Source organism: Ovis aries, chromosome 8 (assembly GCF_016772045.2).
Source record: "Ovis aries strain OAR_USU_Benz2616 breed Rambouillet chromosome 8, ARS-UI_Ramb_v3.0, whole genome shotgun sequence".
In the NCBI taxonomy this organism is placed as follows: Eukaryota; Metazoa; Chordata; class Mammalia; order Artiodactyla; family Bovidae; genus Ovis; species Ovis aries.
In genome coordinates, this window is record NC_056061.1 from 75,886,552 (window position 1) to 75,910,289 (window position 23,738).

The 23,738-nt window shown below is 41.4% G+C and overlaps 1 protein-coding gene across 1 annotated transcript in view; it reads left to right on the forward strand.

The window, feature by feature from the left end:
* The window catches only part of MTHFD1L (methylenetetrahydrofolate dehydrogenase (NADP+ dependent) 1 like), a 174,875-nt gene that overhangs the window by 97,237 nt on the left and 53,900 nt on the right, over positions 1–23,738 (forward strand). The window contains exons 21-25 of the mRNA XM_004011411.5: positions 3,934–4,073; positions 7,130–7,171; positions 8,316–8,416; positions 8,963–9,140; positions 23,100–23,207. Coding sequence (XP_004011460.3) covers positions 3,934–4,073; positions 7,130–7,171; positions 8,316–8,416; positions 8,963–9,140; positions 23,100–23,207 — 569 coding nt within the window. The remainder of the gene's footprint in view (positions 1–3,933; positions 4,074–7,129; positions 7,172–8,315; positions 8,417–8,962; positions 9,141–23,099; positions 23,208–23,738) is intronic.

Genomic DNA, 23,738 nt, shown 5'->3' on the forward strand with positions numbered 1-23,738 from the left:
TTTCATCGATAGCAAGCGTGCCTGCCAATAGTGGCTTTTTTGTTGCTGTTTTTCTATTCCATTTGTACCATGTGACTCACAATGTCCTAGCAGATAAGAACAGAGAGACCTGGTTGTCCAGTATTGGCTTTTGTGCAGAGCTCTTGTTTCCTGTGAGGTTACTAACGGTGTTTGTCCACATAGTGAGTCCTTTCCCAAAGCAGACCCACCGACAGTTCCTTTCTGAGAAGATTATGGGTTTCAAAGTTCAAATCAAACCAGGCTACAAAATGGCTATCTACTAGCTTCTGTGCTCACACAATCAGAGTATCAGTGTTTCCTGTTTCCATTCATGCTGTAAGTTGAATAGCTGTAAAGTCCTCCCCACTCTGCCTCCCAAAGAAAAGGGATTGCCAAGACAAATAATTCTTGTGACATGGGCAATTTCTCGCAAACCTTTTTAAAACATGCAGCTTTCAGAAGCCTACATTGTGTGCTTTTCAGGAATGCTAAATCATAGTAAATGTATTTGCTTCATGACTGAAGACCAAGTCTGAGCTACAGTCCACATTAAATAATTCCTTCACCTGTATCTGTTTTTAAAATTATAGAGAGGACTTTTACAGGAAGGGAATATATGGCTTATTTCAGATCACTAACGTTTTCTTCAGATCACTAAGAAAATGTTACTTACAGGTTTTCGATGTTGACAAGTCCCAGGAATTGGCTAGGAAAAGGAACTTGCCCCACCTACAGCCAGATAACGTGCCCCCTCCCCAAGGGCCGAAGACGCAGATATACAGCACGGCACGGTGAAACATCCGAGTTAGTGCTTGTTGATGACAGCTTATGAAGTGGTCCTTAATTTTAGAATTACGCATCAGCATACCTTCCATTTTCTTACAGCAGTCTGATATTTGAAAACAAAAGCACAGTATTTCAGACGTTTTCAGCAGATGAGAATCTGGCACTTCCTCCTTGCTTGGGTTTTCTTCACATTCTTTGCCTCCATATTTCCTTTGCATTTGGAAGCCACAGTCCTGAAACTTTACCGTGGCATCCTGTTTCCTTCCTGAGCCAAAGTTCTTTTTGTTACGATTCCCCATACCTCCGTATGTATCTATCTACCATGTCCACTGAATGATAGCATTTACTTTAGATCATCACTGGCTCTTTCTCTGATAGCTTCTTTTCTTTGTTAATTAATTCTTCTTGTTTCTTTTTTTGCACTGGGTGTTACGTTGGTTACTAGTGATACAAAGATGATTAAGATATGGTCCCTTCCTCCGCTCAGGCTAATAAGGATGCTACATGCAGAAATAGGTGTGGGTCTGTGGGGCAGCAAACCAGAAGGCTAGGAGGGGCAGAGAGCAGCTTCCTCTTCCTGAGATGATCAGAGGTGCCTACTTGGAGAGCATGGCAATCCACTCCAGTATTCTTGCCTGGAGAATCCCATAGACAGAAGAGCCTGGCAAGCTACAGTCCATAGGGTCGCAAAGAGTCAGACACAACTGAAGCAACTTGGCACGCACACATGTGCCTTGCAGTGTTCATCTCTCCTACAGACATGGTCCCTATCCTTATGGAGTTTATAGTCTTAATAGGGGAGCTTCATGTGGAAACGTGCACCCAACTAGAAAGACCTTAGAGATCATTTGATCAAACTGTGTTAGGTGAATAATAGTCTACTTCTGACAATAGGATAACATTAACCAGTTTTTAAAATACCTTAGCATTTAAAAATAAAACCTGTAAAACTTTGGTTACTTGAATCCCTATACCAGGGGTGCCACTGAGATAGGGATTTTTGCTGTCAACAATCTCCTCTGGTTTTGACCTTTAACTACAATCAGCCCTTTGCATCCGCAGATACGGAAGGCTGACTACATTCAATGTACCGCTCCATTTTATATAAAGAGCTTTATAAAAGCATCCTCAGATTATGGTGTTCGCAGGGGCTGCTGGAACTAATCCCCTGTGAATGCCGAGGGTCAGCTACAGTGATCAAATCACCAAAATTGTCCTAAATTCTGTATTAAAAGGAATGTATTTTATTTCTTCAAACTGTCCTGCTATGTCTCTTGTTCAAAGGAAGTATAGTAAAGGGGAAGAAAATGACTTGTAGCTATGTTCATTCCAAATTGAATACTTTCAAAGGAATATTTTTCAATATGTCAAAAGCATATCAACAGTCATAAAAAATTTTATATCCTCTGGCACCATACTCTTACCCTTGGGAATTTATTCCAAGAATATAATTTGAAACAAGTTAAACTCATATGCACAGATACTTTGCAGCATTCTTTATATTGGAAACAACTCAAACATCGAATAACAGGCGGAAGAATTTTGCAAATCTTGGTACATCAGCGTAACAAAATTATAAGCTGCCACTTATAATCATACCTTTTGAAAGTTTGTAGTACAGTAAGAAAACTGTGATAACTTTAAAAGAGCAGGCTACAAAATTCTACCTATTCTAAAAAATTTCATAGTCATATGAGGCACTAAAAGGAAACCATAAATAATTAGGATACCTGGTTGACTAAAGAAAGGTCAGAAAGCGTCTGGAAAAAAAAGGATCTGAAATTATTGGTGTTTTATTTTTATTAATTTTTTGAAAATATGTGTATTCAGTGAATGCTGGGCACAAATATCCTCATTTGTTCACAGGTTAAATAGTTTTTATTTTATCTTAGTAAATTCTTTTACTGTCTATTCCTATCTCTGCCATAAATTATGGCTTTGGTTGTACTGTGAGTACATAGTACATATTCCATAAATATTTACCTTCTATTTACATTGATAGTATTTCTTTCCTAGAGCAGTGTGCTTCTCAAATCTTAATAAGCATTCATCTCACCAGAGGATCTTGTCAGAATGCTGGTTCTGGTTCAGTAGTTCTGGGATAGAACCCATGAGTCTGTGTTTCTAAGCCCCCAGGGGCTGCTCGTGTGTCTGGTCCAGCTCTCTGCTCTGTGTATGAAGATGCTGCTGCTGACCCAGAGTCAGGGGTTATCCTCTTGGAAGGCAGTGTTGGGATAGCCTCCCTGGTATAGCCATAACTGCCTCAGTAACATTTCTAGCAGTCTGGAGGCAGGGAAAGAATGGTTACAGATGACTGTCTTCTGTGGTTATGAAATAAAGATGCTATCTTATCGAGCCTGATGATCAACCTTAAGCCACTCAACTAATATCAACTTTGTCCCCTAATAGAAATGGCATTAATATAAGTGATTCTGTGTGTGTCTTATAAAGAGTAAGAAAAGATTTTCTATGGTAATCATGCTAGCAGTGTTGTTTGACACTGATTAACTATTTGGAACCTGATTAAAAACTTGAAAATCCCGTCTGGGCTAAGAAAAACTTTGCCTTGACATTCTACCCTGGAAGAAAAATCTTGGCCAGGGCAGTGAATCCTTAAGGAGCAGTGGTGTGAAGCCGAGTCAGGAGTCATATTTTTACAATTCTGAACATTGTAAACATAAGGAACATAAAGAAGCAGAACATTTTCTAAAACCAGGGGAGCATCTTTTTACCTTTGTGTAAGGCAATGGCACCCCACTCCAGTGCTCTTGCCTGGAAAATCCCATGGACAGAGGAGCCTGGTAGGCTGCAGTCCATGGGGTCGCCAAGAGTCGGACACGACTGAGCGACTTCACTTTCACTTTTCACTTTCATACATTGGAGAAGGAAATGGCAGCCCACTCCAGTGTTCTTGCTTGGAGAATCCCAGGGACGGGGGAGCCTGGTGGGCTGCCGTCTATGGGGTAGCACAGAGTCGGACACGACTGAAGCGACTTAGCAGTAGCATGAACAGGATACCATGGTGTATAGTAGCCTTGAACGTGGAGAGGAATTTGTCATCCTTTGAATTTGAACCACACCAATGACTGTCAAAACTTACTGTTGTTTTAGAAGATCATAGCAGGTTTCCAACTCAATTCTCCACAGTGACTGAAGCTGGCTTTGGTGCTGATATTGGCATGGAGAAATTCTTCAACATTAAGTGCAGAGCTTCTGGTTTGGTGCCCAACGTTGTGGTTCTGGTGGCGACCGTGAGGGCTCTGAAGATGCACGGAGGTGGACCAAGCGTAAGTTCCATGCTTCCTTTCTAATAAAACAGAATGAAGCCTAATTGAGTCTTCAAAACACTCAGACCTGCTTCATCACTATGGTTTTCTAAAATGTCTCCTTTTTCACAAATCACCATTTCAGGGCACTTAGAGTTCAGTAAGATCAAGTAATTAGTAACACCCACAAAGTTATTTCTAAGCAGTATTTTGGAAAGGAGCATAATGTAACCTCTAAGAGGCTAAACTGAAGCTTGTGTCAACATTTTATAACCCCATGGTAATGGGAGGATAGAGGCTCTGTTTCCTGAATGAAGAACAGAAGGGTAAGAGTGATGGCTTTTGTGGGTGGGTAGTTCAGTGTTGGTATGGATCATTTTTTGGTTCACTGATGCTACATCTCATCAGATTTCATCTAGCACTATTTTCCTCCTGTTTCTGTTTATTATGGTTTCACTTTATAACTAACTCTGTTAGAGCACTGGCTTATTTCTGAGAGAGCTTTGCTTAGAAATCTCAAATTCTGTTTTAACATTTTAAAAGACTTTATCAAAAGTCTCACATGTAGAATTCACACACAACTGAAAGGGAAATTTGTCTTTTCCATAGCAAAGGTGCTTTGTTTGTTTGTTTGTTTGTTTGTTTTAGGTATTTCCAAAGGGAGAATGAGAAATCTTGTGCTCGTTCATCATTTTTGAAATAAAATGATTTGGCGTTTCATTATCACTTAAATCTTGATATACAACACAAACTGCCAAATCTGATTTCTTAACTGGCATGCTCTGTATGCAAACATCACACAATAATCAATTACATAGCATAAAGAAATGTTTGCCATGATGAAACACCATAATATGTAGTATTTAACTGTCTTAGCAATTCTTTGTCCTAGGAGGGGCAGATGTTATTTTATACCATTTTACAGATGAGGGTTTAGGGGATGTGAGCAGTATCACCAGATCTGAAGTCTGTGGCTGAGATCCAGATCCTCCACTTTTGTCCAGCAGACAGAGCTGAATATGAATAGAGGGGAAGCTTTTTTGAATCCTTAATCCATTCATTGATACCAGAAGTAAGTTTGAAATTCCCCCTCCCTATTTTACAACCTAAAAATTATAAAATCAAAGGGCTTTAATACTCAAAGGGCTTAGACACTGTCTAGTCTGGTTCAGATAAAATTACAGAGCTGCAGGAGGATTCCAGGTCTTGCTTAGTAATCTGTTTAGGGGACTAATCAAACATGAAACCAAGGTCTCTTGACTTTAATTCCACACTCCAGTCTCGTCTTTGTCCTATAAAAATTCACTACATGATTTATAATCCTATTTCAGTTCATCTTAATGCGTGTGCTCTGTTTTACAATGATTGCATTTTCTGCTCACCTTAATCCTTGGTACCTCGTCTACTTCTACTTAATGTCATGGTTCCATGCTAGTGATGATTGTAACAGGACTCGAGAATAATAGACGCAGATACAGTTGGAAAATGATAAAGGGGAGGATCAGGAAGCCAAATGAAGTTTAGCTTTCCTCTTCTCTAGTGCTTCTGCTTTATATTATTTTATGAGTGTCTATAGGTCTGTCTCCCTCTTTAACTCTGAATTCCTTGAAATTAAGGACTGTGTCTTATTAATTTGTGTATTCCTCATGCCTGGCATAGTCTGTATCAAGGAAATGTTTTCAGTAATTGAATAATAAATGAACTTTAATCTTCTTAATCCTGTATTCTCTGTTATCCACCTCATTCCTTCGTACTTGAATCAACTCTGTTACTAATGTTTTTGATCCTTTATCATTTCTACTTCCTTTTGATATTGTTACACAGATAACCACAGCTGCCTCTTATGTTTATTCAGCTTGTTTTTTTCCCATAATTTTTACAGTGGAAAACACTATGACCCTTGAACTTGCCCATTTGAGCCCCAGTCATATCTCATCTTCCAAAATGCTGATCATTCTTGAAACAGTAAAAGAACGAACACTTTTGCACCCAAATATTTCTTTCATAATTAGTTTTTTACACATGGTGTCATAAGGAGGGTTCTCCACAACCAATAAGATGTGTATTTATATTAAAAAGTTATTGTAAGGAATTACTAACACCCAATTATGGAGGCTGACAAGTCCAAAAATCTACAGAGTGGGCAACTGCTGGAGACTTAGAAAAGCCAATATTCCAGTCCCAGTCTGCTGGAGAATTTTGCACAGATTTTTTGTTCTAGCAGGTCTTCAGCTGCTTGGATGTGTCCTACCTACACTGTGTCATTCAAAAACACCCTCATAGAAATACCTGGAATAATCATGTTCCTTCACAATTAAAAAAAAAAATTCCTTTGTTAGAGGTAACTTTTCAAAGGATTTCTGATATCTTCAAGACCTCTTTGCAGAGAGGAGAGTAGATCGCCACATCCTTGGTGAGTTAAAATGGCTAGGGTTTCTCACTGAAACCAGTTGCAGGGTATAGATCCCCCCAAAAAAAGAAAAAAAAAATGTGGAACTGTGAAAAGTCCCTAAATTGGGGTTTCAGAAGCCAGTTATAACAATTCATGCTCCTGTTCTGCCTCTCATTTGTTGTGTAACCGTGAGCAAGACACCTGCCTTCTCTCAACTTCAGTTTCCTTATCTTTAAGCTGCCAACCCCATTGGTTTCTGTGAGAAATTAGGCTCAAAAGGGAAAAACTAATGGCAATTGTTTTAAAATGGTTTATAATTTATTTAGAATGATGATGCACTCTGTATAAATCATATTGTGGGTTCCCTTTTTTGCTAGGATAATGGGCAACAGTATGAAATTAGAATTGCCTGAGGAGTTTTTTAACTGTTGCTGACCATGGGTCCCACTCTCAGAAATCCTGGTTTAATTGGTCAGGGTGGAGCTCAGGCTTCAGTGATTTTTTTAAAAGCACCCAGAAGACTTTATGTTCCTCCAGGGCCACCAATGATTGGTTTAAAGCACAAAATGTGCTTTTCAAGTGAACCTTCCCAGAAAGGGACCATGATTTGTTTTTCTTTCAGATCTTTAATCAGAGTTAACAGTGTGACAGGACTATTCTTAATTTTTATCTTTTCTTGTCTCAGGTAACTGCTGGGGTACCTCTTAAAAAGGAATATACGGAAGAGGTAAGAGTGAAGAATTATTCAAATCCAGTTAACCATTGGCTAGCAGCTGAGTCTCAGTCAGGAAACTGGTTCTCTGCCAGTGGCCTCTTAGAAAAGTGCTTCTTTAATAATCTAGTGGGTGGAGGAAGGGATAAAAATCCATTCAGTTAACTCTCCAATCTTAAGAAAAGAGGGGTGTAGGCTTTCTGTCTGGGCAGTCATCAGAGCAGGCTTCATGGTCTCCAGCACATAAAGGTATATGAAGCTTGTGGATTTAGTCGCTAAGTCGTGCCCGACTCTTTGCAACCCTGTGGTCTGTAACCCACCAGGCTCCTCTTTCCCTGGGGATTCTCCCGGCAAAAACACTGGAGTGGGTCGCCATACCCTCCTCGAGGGGATCTTCTCAACCCAGGGATTGAACGCAGGTCTCCCGCATTGCAGGTGGATTCTTTACCATCTGAGCCATCAAGGAAGCCTATATGAAGCTTATACCCATGTATTCTTTTGATGACTTGCAGATTTTGATTGACGGGCAGCAGTACTTCTTAGCTCCTACAGGTGGCACCATGAATTTGAGCAGAGAGTAGCTGGACAAGGCTGTCACCCTCCAGGGACCTTATGCCTTCTTGTCCACCAGCCCACAGAGCGTGGGCATGTTGCTGATGTGTTGGCTGCCAGTCAGCAGCAGAAATAGCTGCCTGGCTGGAGACCCAAATATGCCATTGGATCTAGAATAATTTTAGACTTTATTTGGAAAATGAGCCTCCTCCTTCTGCAGCCATCTTTTCTTGGGGAAAAAAAAAAGACTTAGGCTTTCTTGCATAGCTTCCCGGACAATAAAGTAAGCATGTGCTGTGCTTAGTTGCTCAGTCATATCTGACTCTTTGCGACCCCGTGGTCTGCTGCCCACCAGGCTCCTCTGTCCAAGAGGATTCTACAGGCAGGAATACTGGAGTGGGTTGCCATGCCCTCCTCCAGGGGATCTTCCCAACCCAGGGATCAAACCCAGGTCTCCTGCATTGCAGGCAGATTTCTTTACCGACTTAGCCACCAGGAAAGCTAAAGTGAGCATAGATGGAACAAAACTTGCCAGAGTGGGCCTGCTGTTGTCATTTGGCAGGTTTAATGGGAGGTGATACTATGCAGGGGTCTGGTTTTCTTACAGAATCTCCAGCTGGTGGCAGACGGCTGCTGTAACCTGGAGAAGCAAATTCAGATCGCTCAGCTCTTTGGGGTCCCTGTTGTCGTGGCCCTGAATGTCTTCAAGTAAGTCAAGCGTCCTACTTTAAATGTGGGCGTATCACTGGGCCACCCTGTGAAGTGCATTTGTGTTTTGAGGATGTTTGGGCTTTTCTGTGCTTCATCTAAAGTATAGAGAAATACTCTACTCATTCTATTTGTTTGGTTGGTTTTCTTTGGATTGGTTTTACTTTAGCAGATGTGTTCTCAAATATTAGCAGGGAAATGAAATCTGTAAAGTAAGTTACCATTTCTTTTGCTTTTATTATTATTATTATTATTAATTCTGACCAGCATTTCTTACTGAAAGACAGTGGATGATCAAAGGGATATGCTATGGAATTTTCTCAATAAAACCTTTAACAACTTGAAATATTTGAGACAATAGTTGGAGAAGATTTTTCCCCCCATGCTTTGCTTAAGATCTGATTTATTTAAGCACAATGTAACCACTTTTGATGTTTAGAATATATTCAGTGTTTGGGAGCAAAGTTCTGTATAAGCAGTTAGTCTTTCTTTGAAAACATCGCTAAATGAATACAGATGCAAAACCACAAACATTTTCATCACCAGGACCGACACCCGCGCAGAGATTGACTTGGTGTGTGAGCTTGCGAAGCGGGCCGGCGCCTTTAATGCAGTCCCCTGCTATCACTGGTCGATTGGTGGGAAAGGGTCAGTGGACCTGGCTTGGGCTGTGAGAGAAGCTGCAAGCAAAGAAAGTCGTTTCCAGTTCCTGTATGATGTGCAGGTAAGATCCAGCACAATGATGATGATATGCCAGGCGAGTGCTAAGAGCTTCACACAGGTTGTCATGACAGCTCTGCAGATAAGGATCAACAAAAGGTTGAAGAGGCTGAACCATCTGTAAGGTCCAGCTCCTTGGGACCCCAACTCTTTGGCCCCTAATGCAGAGGGGCTTTGGAGTATAGGGTTCAACAGGGTTGGCACAGGAACAAGACTTTTGAGCAACTTCATTGTTGTTCAGTCGCTCAGTCATGTCCAACTCTTTGCAACCCCATGGACTGCAGCACACCAGGCTTCCCTGTCCTTCATCATCTCCTGGAGCTTGCTCAAACTCATGTCCATTGAGTCGGTGATGCCATCCAACCATCTCATCCTCTGTCCCCCCCTTCTCCTCCTGCCTTCAGTCTTTGCCAGCATCAGGATCTTTTCCAGTGAGTCGGCTCTTTGCATCAGGTACCCAAAGTATTGGAGCTTCAGCTTCGGCATCAGTCCTTCCAGTGAATATTCAGGATTGATTTCCTTTAGGATGGACTGGTTTGATCTCCTTGCAGTTCAAGGGACTCTCGAGAGTCTTCTCCAGCACTGCAGTTCAAAAGCATCAATTCTTCGGCTTTCATCAGTTCGGTTTAGTTCAGTCGCTCAGTTGTGTCCGACTCTTTGCAACCCCATGAAATTCCAGTCTCATAATGCTTGGGAAATCATGGGCAGTTTTTTCCTTATCTGTTACTGTTAAAGCCCCTTTGCATCGTGGTTTTCTTGAGCTATTAAATATGTCTAATATATATATATTTTTTAATTTTTGAATTGTGGTAAAACACATATAACATAAAACTGGCCACCTTTTCCATTTTTAGGTGAATGGTTCACTAGTGTTAAGTAGCTTCACATTGTTGTACAGCCACCATCTCTCTCCATAAGTCTTTTCGTCTTGCAAAACTCTGTACCCTTCAAACACTAACATTTCGTTTTTCCTTCCCCTTTATTCCTGGCTGTCTCATGCCAGTGAAGCCATAGAATATATCCCTTTTTTGACTGGCTTATTCACTGTCTCAGTCCTTTCAGGCTGCTATGAGGAATATCATAGTATTGGGTGGACATGTAAACAGCAGAGATTTATCACTGATAACTTTTGGAAGCTGGGATGTCTGAGATCAAGGCATAAGTGAGGGTCTTCTTGTTGTTTCTTAGATGACAGTCTCCTCGCTGTATCCCCATTGGTGAAAATGGGGAGGGATCTTGTCTTTTATAAGAGCACTAATCCCTTGCATGAGGGGTGCACCCATATGCCCTAATCACTCCAGGGCCTAACCTTCTAGTAACATCAACCCAATCACTCCCCAAAGGCCTCACATCTTAATACACCATCCCGCTGAGAATTAGGCTTCAACATACCAATTTTGGGAGGACAGAAACATTCAGTCTATAGCCCTTACTTAGCATAATGTCCTCACGGTTTATCCATGTTATTGTGTATGTCAGAACTTCCTTCCTTACGGCTGAACAACAGCCCATTGTGTGTTTATGCCCTTGTGTCTGTCAGTGGCCAGTTGGGTTTCTTCCACCTCTTGGCTGTTGTAAATAATGCTGCTTGCTGCTGCGGACATGCATGTCAAACTGTGCTTCCAGTTCTTTTGGGTATATATGCTGAAAAGGAGTTCCTGGATTGTCTAGTAATTATTTAAAAACAGCTTCATAATGAGCATCAGTCAGCATATCTGAACTCCCCAGGATCTCAAGTCTTCTCCATTCATCTTTGTTCCTACCCAACATCTCCATTCTGAATATGCTGGCTCCAGCTCTGGCTGTTGGACTTGTCCTCTTAGGTAGTCCTTGATTGCTGGAGTCCTCAGCCTTAACTGGTGGCTTCTCCCATCCCTTCATTCCTCACAAATTCTATTGGTCTTGAGTCTAGAGTTAAATCATCAACAGTATGATGATAATTCAATGTCTGCGGAGGGCTTGTCGTGTGCCAGGCCTATGGGCACTTTGTACTTGTTAACTTTTTTAGTCCTTGCTTTCCCCTCATTTTACATATAAGGAAACAAACAGTTGTCAGGAAACAGACCATCTCCCAACTCTGATCGAGAACCACACTGAGTGGCAATGGCAGATTTTAATGATTTCACAAACGGGCTCCTTCAGGAAAACCATCCAAGGTGAAAAAAAAGGTCAATAAATAGAAGCAGTATTTTGTGAGTTACGCTGTCTTCAACATGCACTAACCCTAAGATGAACCCTTTTCCTTCCCACCAGTATTAACAATTTTTGTTCTAAATTCCCATTCATTGTGAAGATGATGTGGTTAAAATGTCTGCTTTTCTGTGAAAAGCGGATTAATTTGATAACAATGTTGCCTCAATATTTGATAGGACTCTTGCCTCCTTTGCCCACATACTTTATAACACAGAAATGAGATCTGAGCTGCATAATTGCTTCTTGTGCAGTTCAGCCTTTTATCGCTTCATGACAATTTATGAAAAGAGACTGTCTCCCTAATAGTTCTGTCCCTCATGCTGGTGAGTCCATTTTAGATCATAGAAGACCATTTACAATCTTGTAACAGTGTAGAAATCTGAGGTCACCATTGCAGGTAGTAACAGAATTTACTTTCCCCGCCCGCCTTCCACCAGATTTCTTGCATAATCAGTGTTGGTGAACCTTTATGGACTAAGTAATGCTTTTCTTTTTTAAGTTTTATTTAAGTAATAGTTTTTTTGAAACCCTTTTAATTCCTTTCTTTTTTTTCCCCCCATAACTAACCCTTTTGATGCTTGATAGCTCCATAGGGAGGTATAAGACTGCCCTACAGGAAAAAAGGAAGTGATAAAATACTTTTGGATAAAACAGCCTGATAAAAGAAACACCCGGCTGCCTTTGCTTCTTTGTACAAATGGAGTTTCTGTGTATCACCTCAGACTCTATTCCACCCAGAATGTACTGGGTGCAGGATTGATGGCATATCATTTCCTGCTCCAGTCCCGCCCCTGTCTTGTGCTACGGAAGAAAGACAGCTGAGCTGATTGACGAATCAGAAATAGTGTAGGAGCGCAAGGCATGACTGCTTTTGTGGGGAGAGTAGAAATCATCTCAAAACCCCAAGTGGAAAGAGGAACAGCTCGAAAGAAAAAGAAACACCCGGTCTCAGAGACACCGTGAAGCCAGACAGCTCCCTGAGTCTGTGGCTTTCTGATGACCTGTCCATTAGTTAAAGCAAGAATCAAGCTGCTCTTCGGACTGGAGTCTGTGCCAACCTGTCGAAAATTGAGAGATGCAACCACTGTTCTTTACAGAACAATTCTGCATGTCTTTCACCGGAGTAACTTCTAATTCAAAAGCAGGCAACAGTTGTTCACGTTACAGAGGAAGCTGTTGATTAATTCAAAATTATAATTTTTTTAAATATAGAATAAGGGGCAGTGGCCTAATTGCTCAAAGTTTATCATGTAAGAATTAACATATTTAATATACTGCATCATTCCTTTTCACCCCTTAAGGATGATCACAGTATCCCGTCCTTTTAAGAAGCTGTTAGAAATCCCCACCAAAACCCATCTTCTCTTGGACTTTTTCTTTTCTATTATTGCTTTTGATAGTTTATCTTTACAGTTTACAGTATAATGTCTCTATATCTGTAAGCACCCAGGGAAATGCTATAGCAGATGAAAAAAGGAATCTGTATTTAACACTTTATAAGCTAACAAATTTCTCTGCCATGCATTATTTCAGGTATATCTAATCCATTTCTGTGGGATGTGTGAGCTCAATTCTACTTTTTAAATGGGCAAACGAGATCTTAGAGAAGGTGAAGGACTTGCCCCATGACAAAATGGACACTTGATGAAACACGTAACATTATAGTTAAAGGGGTAAGACTTTGAGTACATTAGGACTGAGTTTAAATCTTGGCAGTGCCTTACCGTGGATGTAAACGTGGGCAGTTCAAGTCTCAGCTTCCTTATCTATAAAATAGTGTCTAATATTGACATCAACTTCACCCAGTTGCTGTGAGAACAAAATGAAATATCCCAGAGTAAAGTGCTGGGACATGGGAGGCTGGGGATCTAAGTTAGCTCTTCCTTCTGTCTGTTTCACTTCAGAGGGCATTTCCTGAATTGACTTTCAGGACTTGTCTTGTAACTCAGGTAACTTTGTCAAACTCCAGGGATGGTGTCCTTTCCAAGTGGTTTAAACCCAGCAGTTAGAAGCTCCCAGGGCACCAGGAAAAAAGGCCTCCCCTAATTAAAGCCAGACATTTAGCCATCTCTCTCCATTAGAATTGGGAACTGTTAGTGATTTAATAAAATCTCAGTCGCTTTTGCAAAGGATGCATGGCACCGAAAGTCTGTCTGAATCTTGTTTGTTACATCAGGAGTGAGGGTTGAAAACTGTCTCCACATCCCTTCGCCTCCTTCCTCTAACCTCACAAACACTGTGAGGTGCAGCCTTGACACCAAGAGAGGATGGTGTTTGTTTTTGTTTAAAGGTCTTTCCTGTTCCTTGTGTGAAGCCATGCTCTTGATCACAGCGGGGCTGGAATCAGGGGAGATCAAAACAGACCAGGAAGACTGTCTAGGGCCATGCCAGCACCAGGGATTTCCGCCCTGCTGCACTTTCACTGCCTGTGTGTTTATGAGTGTTTTCTTCCCTGCTGGCATGCATTTGGGGGTAGAAGAATTGGTTGGTAATTGAGGAATTATGTATTTTCTATTTCTTAAAGATTCAGATCAGTTTGGGGGTAGGTATTTGACAGGTATCGTTGGACACTGGGCATTTGCAGCCAGAACCTCAAATTTTAAGGAAATGAATAAAAATACATGTGTATAAGTACTTGTATATATGTGTATAGAATGTATGTGCATATGGTAGTGGCGTTTTTTTTTTTAATATGGTAAAAAATAAAATATTCCTAATGTGAAGTTCCTGTTTTTATCATTTTTAAATGTACCATTCTGTGTATTTAGAATATATAAAAATGTATACATTCATACTATATAGAGAGTTTTAATTCATAAAATTTTAAAATTTAGAATGATCGTTATGTACATCCCTCTGTGCCTTTTGTATGTCACAGTAATTGCTCAACAAGTTTTAAGGAGACAGGATGACCTTTCTTTTTATGTCCTTGTTTGTCCCTGTACTCTTATCTCCTTGTCAAGCCCTTGGCCTCCCTTGGCTCTCTCCCCTGTGTCCTCAGACCTGCCCTTGGTCTGCCGCTTTCCACCAGACCTTTTTTCAGCTCTCTCCTTTGTATCCCTTATGTGCAACTGAATATTTGGCACAGTTTACAGGAAGCTGCCCCTTGTATTTCCAGCCCCATGAGCATCTCCTTCAGAGTCCATATCTCTCCCTGTGCTCTCATGTTCTGCTTTCTTATTTATGGTGAAGCTCTGGTTCTCCAGCCTGAACTGCTTCTAGCCCCTCCCTCGTCAGCCTCTTCTCCGCTTACCTCTTCTTCATGATTCAGCTCCAAATTGCCACACCACCTCATGCCACACCCTTTTGCAGACACACCTCAGATCTCTATCAGAGCTAGATTCTTGCCCAGCACTGGCCTCTAGGTTCCCTGTCCAGTCTCCCTTGGCCTCACTCACCTCCTTGGCCTACCGGCTGCCACACCCATCTTTGTTTGACATGTCTCTTCAGATCTGAATCTGTTGTTAGATACAGGCCAACTTTTCTCGATGCGCCCTACTCCGGGCTTTGTGATTCTGCTAGGCATCTCCCAGCTTAATCCCCTTGAGGCTAGAAATAGCACCTGATGAGAAAGAGTGGTCTATCCCCGTTTCACTTGTGCATGTCACAAGGATTCCTCTAATTTCACCTAAGTGCTTTCTTGTAACCCGAAAAATGGAATGTCACTGCGGTGGCAGCTTCTAGATTTGCATTATATCATCCAGAACTATGGGCCAAGCAAGAAAGACAGGGGTGTAAAATGGAACATCAGTGTCCCCCCTCCAGTTAGCCAGTCACTTTCTGCCGCACTCCATCCATCCCCTGCATTTTCTGACCTAAATTCAGATGGCCTGAGACCACTCAACAGAGGTGTGTGATCATTTGCTGAGTCGTGTCCAACTCTGTGGGCCCATGGGCTATAGCCCGCCGGGCTCCTCTGTCTATGGGATTTCCCAGGCAAGAATACTGAAGTGGGTTGCCATTTCCTACTCCAAGGGGTCTTCCCGACCCAGGTAGTGAACCCACTTCTCTCGTGTCTCCTACATTGGCAAGTGCTTCTTTATCTGTGCACCACCTGGGAAGCCCAGTAGGTACAGAATCCATTTTCTCAGCCTGAAAAGCTAGCAACATTATTTAAACGTCATCACAAGTGTATTAAAGACCACTTCAAGATTTGAGGAGGAAATCACTCAAAACTGCACAGGCTTCCAATCGCCTAGAATCTGAGAGGTTTCAGAAAATGATTTCTTTTTCTTTTCATGAAAGTAGTTCACTCCCCCCTTGAGTGAAACTTTTAATCTTAGACTAGAAGATTTCTCTTTGGCATCCCAGCTCCAGTAGATGAATTAGGGAGATATAACTCCTTCCCATGAAAATGGAGCTGAAGCTTCGCCTCATGTCCGTTCGTATGAGTCTCTCAACACACTGAGGTCTGTGAGTAACTTTGTGCAAGGAGGAACATCAAGTGTGTCATAAAAATACATGAATATCATTGGGCCGAGCAAGTGCTCAGGCCACTACCAGCCCTTCCTCCTCCTGTGGCTGAGATCATTAAAATCATATGTTCCTCTGTTTTCCTTTGATGTTACTGTTATGTTCTACATAAGACTATATAAGCCCAGGAGACTACTCAATAACCTAGAAAGAATGGAAATATGTATATGTATAATTGAATCACTTCGCTGTACACTTGAAACCAGCACAGCAGTGTAAATAAGCTTATGGGCCTTCCCAGATGGTGCTAGCGGTGCTTTACCTAGAGGTTCTTTGCCATGCAGGAGACGTGGGTTCGATCCCTGGATTGGGAAGATCCCCTGGAGAAGGGAATGGCAACCCACTCGAGTATTCTTGCCAGGAGAATCCCATGGACGCGGGAGCTTGGTGAACTATGGTCCATGGAGTCACAGAGTTGGACATTAAAAATTGAAAAGCCAAACAAAACCACAATAATGAAATAAGCACTTTATTTTTAAATTTTTTAATTGTTCAAATACAAGTAAATTAAGGACTAATAAAAGAGAACCATAGTGAGGAAAAAATCCTCAACTAGTGGTAAAAATATAAAATTTTCCACTAGATGAAAGAAAATTCAAATCAGTGTTCAGTTAGCATATTTTAAAACAAGACGCTGTATTAATATCACTTGAGTTTGCGCTGTTAGACACTGTTGACTCCTTTGCATATTTAGTTTTATGAAATATCGTCCTCAAGATGTACATCTGCAGGAAATTGGACAGTCAGAATTCCTGTGACCTGAGATAAATCAGAACTGAAGGCAAAACAAACAAATAAGAAAGAGTATACAAAGTCACTCTTGTGATGTGAATGTGAATTCCTTATCATCATGATTTCCTATGGACAAATGTGGGCTTTCTGGCGATGAGCCTCTCTTCATTTCTCAGACCCCAGCTATCTCTACCTTGCATCCTGGTTTTCTTAGGAGAGTGAGTTTCCTCTGGGATTCTTCTGGACTGACCTGTTGCTCAGGACCAACAAGCCAGCAAGGCTAGCCACTTGGGGAGCTGGCTCATGGCAGTCAGCACGTACACCTTGGGTAGCTCAGATGTGCTGGTTTCCATCCAAGGACATGCTTTGTGTTGAAGATAAAAAGCTCTGTTGTTCTCAGTCACAACGCAGAGCTGCTCCCATGACACTAGGGGGAGTGTTGTAATGAAGCTCCTGGTGTAAGGTGGGTTCATGTTATTTACTTCTGTTGAAGTACAGGAAAGGCCATGTAGCAAGCTACACTTTATTTTCCCCAAGTTTAGCAGATTCATGTGTTTGTTTTTTTCAATTGAAGTACAGTTGATTTACAATGTTAGGTTAGTTTCTGGTATACAGTGGAGTGATTCAAATATATACACATGTGTGTGTGTGTGTGTATATATTCTTTTCAGAATTTTTCCTATCATAGGTTATTATACAATGCTGAGGGTTTCCCAGGTGGTACAATGGTAAAGAGTCCTCCTGCCAAGGCAAAAGATGCAGGTTCGATCCCTGGGTCGGGAGGATCCCCTGGAGAAGGGCATGGCAATCCACTCCAGTAGTCTTGGGTGGGAAATCCTATGGACAGAGGAGCCTGGCGGGCTACAGTCCATGGGGTTGCAAAGAGTCGACACGACTGAGCGACTTAGCATGATTAAGTACATGCATGTGAAGGAACTCTCTGAAACCAGAGGAGGGATTAGCTGAGAGGATTAGAGAAAACAATACTTTAATTAGGATTGAGAATCATTTCTCTGGGGTCACAAAGAGTCGGGTACGACTGAGCAACTGAATACACACACACTTATGATGTTGAATATAGTTCCTTGTGCTATACAGTAGAACCTTGCTATTTATCCATTTTATAAATAGTAGTGTGTGTGTGTGTGTGTGTGTGTTTATCCCAAACTCTTAATTTATTCCCTCCCTCCTTCCCTTCCCGTGCCTGTAAATTTGTCTTCTTTGTCTCTGCCTCTTTTCTGTTTTGTACATGAGTTCATTTGTATCAGTTTTTTTAGATTCCACATCTGCGATGTATGGTTTTTTGTCTTCCTGTCTGAATTACCGCACTTAGTACAATAGTCTCTAGGTCCATCCGTATTGCTGCAAATGGCATTATTTCAGTCATTCTGTGGCTGAGTGAGATTCCATTGTGGGTCTGTGACATCTTTATCCATTCGTCTTTGGATGGGCCTTTAGGTGATTTCCCTGTCCTGCCTGTTGTCAGTAGTGCGACAGTGATCACTAGGGTGCACTTAATCTTTTCAAATTAGCGTTTTTGCAGGATATACGGCCAGGAGTGGGTTTCCTGGCTCATACGGTAGTTCTCTTGTTAGTTGCTTAAGGAATCTCCATTCTGTTCTCCACAGTGGCCAGCAGCTTCATTTTTAACTTTTTGTCCATTTCACTTTTTGTCCATTTTCTTCTCACCAAAAATAACAATAAAAGAAAATTAAAATTTAAGCCACTGCTTTTCTGGAGTTCATACCACTAAAAAGCAGGTTTTAAACAAGGTAGTGATTCCAGAGGTCTTTTCAAGAAAGATAATGTCATCTATCTTTGAGTAGCTCAGCTTCTATGAGCCTGAATCATTCCACCAACACTATGAATGTGGTGAAGGGTGAAGCCTCCAGCCTTCCTTCCCGATGTCACTCAGCCAGGGTTCCAGGTGGGCAGACTCTGAACGAAAAACTATAGACATCATGACCCCTAGTCAGGGTTTCTTTCTAAAGCTCTGCTGCCCAAGCCATAGCCACTGGTCACAGGAAGCTATTGAAATTTGAATTAACTGAAATTAAGAGCTCATTTCCTCATTTCAGCTACTTAATAGTTAGATGAGGCAGGTGGCTTCCGGCCTGGAAAGCGTGGTTGTAGACCATTGCCATCCTTATAGAAATTTCCATCAGAATACTCTGTTCTAGAGTATTTCAGCTATTTTTATACATTTTAGAGGTTTGGGAGGAAATTAATGTAGAATATGTTCAGAGTTATATTCTTGGTGAAGATAGAGATTTAACATAGTCTTAGTTTCAAAATGATCCAAGATCGTGGTATAGACGCCAGACTTTGTGAAGTAGCTTATGAAGATATTGAGACATTGTGCGTAATAGAATGGTCACTCTTTCCAGAAAAAGCCTTGGGTTTGCCACCATTCCCACCTTGAGGTGTGCCTTTCAGCTTGTGTGAAATGATCTTTCCTTTTATTGCTTATTAAAATCTTTCACATCCTTTAAGCACCACTGAAGTTCCTGCCAGCCTTATGCTGATCTCCACGCCTTCCCCTGCAGTCTATGATCTTCTGACTTTCCTAGTAACATATAAGCAGAGCCTTATCACTCGCTCCAATCTGTCATATTTTACTGTGTCATCGTCCCCACCCCAACAGGCATTCTTTGTACACAAAACCCCTGAAGCTCTTTGTGCACCATGATATCTTGAAAGTACTTCGCGTAGCTGGCTATTCATTTGGCAGATGTTTGTGGAGTGGCTGTGATTGCAGGTCACTATTTTAGACATCAGGGATATGAAGAGGGAAGAGGTGATGAACAGATAAACGTTTAGGTATTTAGGGAGTTGGAGGAATGCTAGGGATGATGAATACATGTCCATGTATTATTTATTTTACGATTTTATTTATTTTATAAAAGCTATCACTGAAAACAGAGCCGTACAAGTGAATATCAAGTTCAGATCAAGATCATTGGACTAAACTTGACTTTCTTTTATCTTTAAAGATTACACTCCCCGCCGCCCCCCAAGTCAAGCAGAGAGACAGCAGGAAGTTCCTTGCCTGCTGAAACAACATAAATAGATTATATGCAATGGAGCTGCCTTATTGGTGCAGTTTTTAGTTTGTTAAATGCAAAAGTTGTGTTAACAGAGACACAGGTTTCATCTCTGAGTTGGGAAGATCCCCTGGAGGAGGAAATGGCAACGCACTCCAGTATTCTTGCCTGGAGAATCGCATGGACAGAGGAGCCTGGCAGGCTACAGTCCATGGCATCACAGAGTGAGACATGACTGAGCTACTAAACACACACACACACACACACACACACACACACACACACACAATCTTTTATAACTGTTGCACCACCTGGAATCCTTGCTTCATCAACAGGAAGTTCAGAAAATATTTACTCATTTATTCAACTGTATATTGAGACCCTTCCCCAGGGGCTCAATCCCACCTTTAGGTGAACAGGAGGTGGTCCTTGACCTCAAAGAGTTTATAGGCTATTCTCAATTCTTCAGCTAATAAATGTGAAATCTTTTAAAAATTACCCTCGCGTTTTCTCTAACCCAATCTCAACTTGACACTCTTGCGGTCATTCTTTTGCAACAAGCCTGGAGCCATCCCAGGCTTACCCTGAACTCAGACTGAGGAAGGCAGCTCTGGTTATTATAGCTTTTCCCATTTCCCTTAATCATTTCTGTCCTTTCCTTGCCTTCTGCCATCCTGGCAAATAATTATCATTTCTTTCTAGATTTGTCCCATTTAGAGGTGAATATTTCTTTTCTCATTTCTCTTATGACACGGTTTACAAAAGGCCCTTTGCCATCCAGTAGATTGGGTGAGCTTGATCCTGGCACTGTTACCATTTGAGGTCCGTCGGTATACCCCAAAAGACTGTGGACATTGCTAGTGGCTATTTGCTGCCAGGCCCTGCTGAATTTCTGGTTCTGTATGACACCTAGATCAGTGTGTTACACGGCCATCACATGGCAAAGAAGAGAGCACCCACGTGTGCTTGAGGAAGGTCAGTGTAGGTTTCCTGGAGATGTTGGTCTTTGAGATAGATCTTAGAGTGAGCCCTCAGGGAATTTTAGCAGAAGGTTAGACTTACTGTAGAGGGTAATATTAAGAGTGAAGAGGCCAGTAATGAAGCTTTCATGGTAGGCGAGACCATTAACATCCCAACCAAGAACTCTGGAAGGATCGTCTTCCCCACAGCCTCCCCTACACTTCACTTGATAGTCACAGACTTTCAGTTTCATTCATCTCATGGGTATGAATTGTTTTTTTATCATTTTAATTTGCTTTTCCTTGAATACTAATGAGATTGGGATTTTTCATATTGCTATTGGTTACTCTGTCAACCAATATTGTGTATGTCTGTCTTTTCCTGAATTTGCGGAAGTTTTATGCATTCTAATAACCAGTCTTTTAAGTATTTGCATGTATCTCCTCCTACACTGTTCTTTATGCTTTGTTCTTATTCCTGATGTCTTTCTTAATACAAGAAATTTAAAATTTTGATGTCAAATCTATAAGTCATTTACTTTAAGGTATATTCTGTGATTACCTTATTGAAGAAATCCTTCCCTCCTTTAGGATCATAAAGTTCCCCAGGTTTTTCCCCTTAGTATGTAAAGTTTTCATTTAGAAGGCTTTGCCTTTGTCCCATATTGGACTCACCTGGGGGCCTGATGTGAGGTAAGGATTTCATTGTATTTCTCTCCAGCCAGACATCAGTTGCAGGGTCAGCCCTTGCCCTGTTTTGTTCCATGTCTACTATATGCTGTCCCACACCTGCTGAGGTGTCCTCCTGTGTTCTTTCTTATCTCAGCTTGATTAACCATCCTGTCCTGTGCCAATACCACATGGAATCCATTAGCATAGTTTCGTAGTGTGATCGATACCTGGTATGGCAGCTCCCGTACCTTCGTTCTTTTGGTTTTATTTATTTATGAAGTTATCTTACCTATTTATGCCATTACTCTTCATTAGCAATTTTAAAATCGGTTGGCCAAGTAACGCAAGTGCTTTTGGGATTTTTATTGGAATTGGATTGAGCTAATAGATTGTTTGAGAGACCCGACTCTATTCAGTGTTGCAGCTCCTCATCCATGAAGGAAGTTTCTCGCGTTTGATTCATTTCCTCTTTTATGTCCTTCACTGAAAGATTACAATGACCTGCACCTTAATTTCTTTATTCATAGAAACATTCAATATTTCAGCTCCAGACCACAGAGCACCTCTACAGTAATAAAAACTGTGGTTATGAAAAGCACATTTTAAAGCAGTTTGGGATTCTGTCCTATTGAGAAAGTAGAACAAGCTTTTATTTTCTCCTGTTAGGTAACTCTCCCTCCTGTGTATATCAACAGTGATTCATGCAGATGTACCATTTGCCCCTGTACAGCAAAGTCCTGGAGGTGGCCCACAAGAGGCTTCTGCCCCTTGGCTGGTGTCCATTCAGTCAGCACTTGGTCCAGCAGCACTTTACCAAACAGTAATCCACCAACGACATCCATTATGCCTATGCATTTCCTACCCACAGTAAAATTAGGAGCAGTTTCGTCAGATGCTTTGCTTGAATTAGGAATCACTTCATCTATGGAACATTCCTTTCCTAATGATTTATCCTGGTTTCTTTTTCAAGTCTATTTTTGGCCGTGCTGGGTCTTCGTTGCCGCACAGACTTTTCCCTGGCCGCAGAGCATGGGCTTCTCATTGCTGGGCCTTCTCTTGCGTAGCACAGGCTCTAGGACACATGGGCTCGGTGGTCGCGGCTCGCGGGATCTGGAGCACAGGCTCAGTAGTGGTGGCGTGCAGGCTTAGCTGCTCCAAGGCGTGTGGAATTGTTCAGCCAGGAATTGAACCTGTGTCTCCTGCACTGACGGGCAGATTCTTTACCACTGAGCCCCCAGGGAAGCCCTCTTGTTTCTTAAGAACACTTTTAGTATTTTACCAGCAACCTATATCCAGCATTATGGAAAATCTTTCCATTTCCTCCCCACACACTTATTTGCCCATACCTAGTCTCGGATTTCCCCCCTTCTCCTGATGTCTCATCATTTGCTAAAGTGACACTAGGTTCAACCTCTAGTTTTCCAATAAAATGTTTAATCACTCCAGCATTTATATTAAAATCTCAACCCATTCTCACTCATAAAAAACATATTTATTCCTTAGTATTATTACATTTAACTACCATATAACCCAAGTTGAGACCTACTTAAACATCAGCATTTAGTCAGGAGACTCATTCTGACATAAAAACCATCAAAAAACATAGTAAAGGTACATTTTTTAATAAAGATGTAATGGATAAAAGTGGTTTAAGCAGGTAAGTAGCCTCTGGACTGGCTGAATACCTAAGGCTTGTTATTTGTGAGTTAATCTCTGATTTCAGTACATTAAGGATGAAAGAAGAGAAAGAGGTTGCTTCAAATACTACAGCTGATGAGAAGGGAATCTGGTAGTGAATTTTAAGCAATTACAGAAAATCTCACTAAGCTTTCTATTAACTTTTTAAGCAGATGAAACGTAACATTTTTGTTGTCATTTGTGTTTCTCCAGCTTCCAATTGTGGAAAAGATAAGAACCATTGCTCAGTCTGTCTATGGAGCCAAAGATATTGAACTCTCTCCTGAAGCACAGTCCAAAATAGATCGTTATACAGAACAGGTAAAAGTTGTACTCTTAGGGAAAAAAATCCAGGTTAAGCTTTTGAAATTATTCACCCTGAATTGAGAGCTGGCATATGTTCCACCAGCTGAATTTGGCTTAATCTACTGTGTGGTCTACAAAAATTAAGTTAATATCCTTGGATAGGATATTGACTGTAATTATGTTGAGAGGATATACCCTCTGACATACACATCATTGACTTTTGTGGTTATAAATGTGTCTAATACAGGTTGTAGCCACATTTATCTGTAGTGTGTGATCCTTAGCCCCTACTTATCAGCCAGAAACACTGAAACTGTTCTTGGCTGTGCCGCTATGGAGTCAGAGTTAAATGATCTGTAGTGCTTCCTCTTACTGTCTTAAGAATGTTAGCACAGTGCCAGGTTAGTCAAATAAGACTGCCGTGCATAAAGATGGGGGGTGCTTGGTGTCCTTTTTTATACAAGTGCTTCCTTGGCTTGGTGCTGAGATTGTCACCATGGGGGAAGGCTCTCTTCCCTTCTGCTGTGGAGGTGACCAAGACACAGC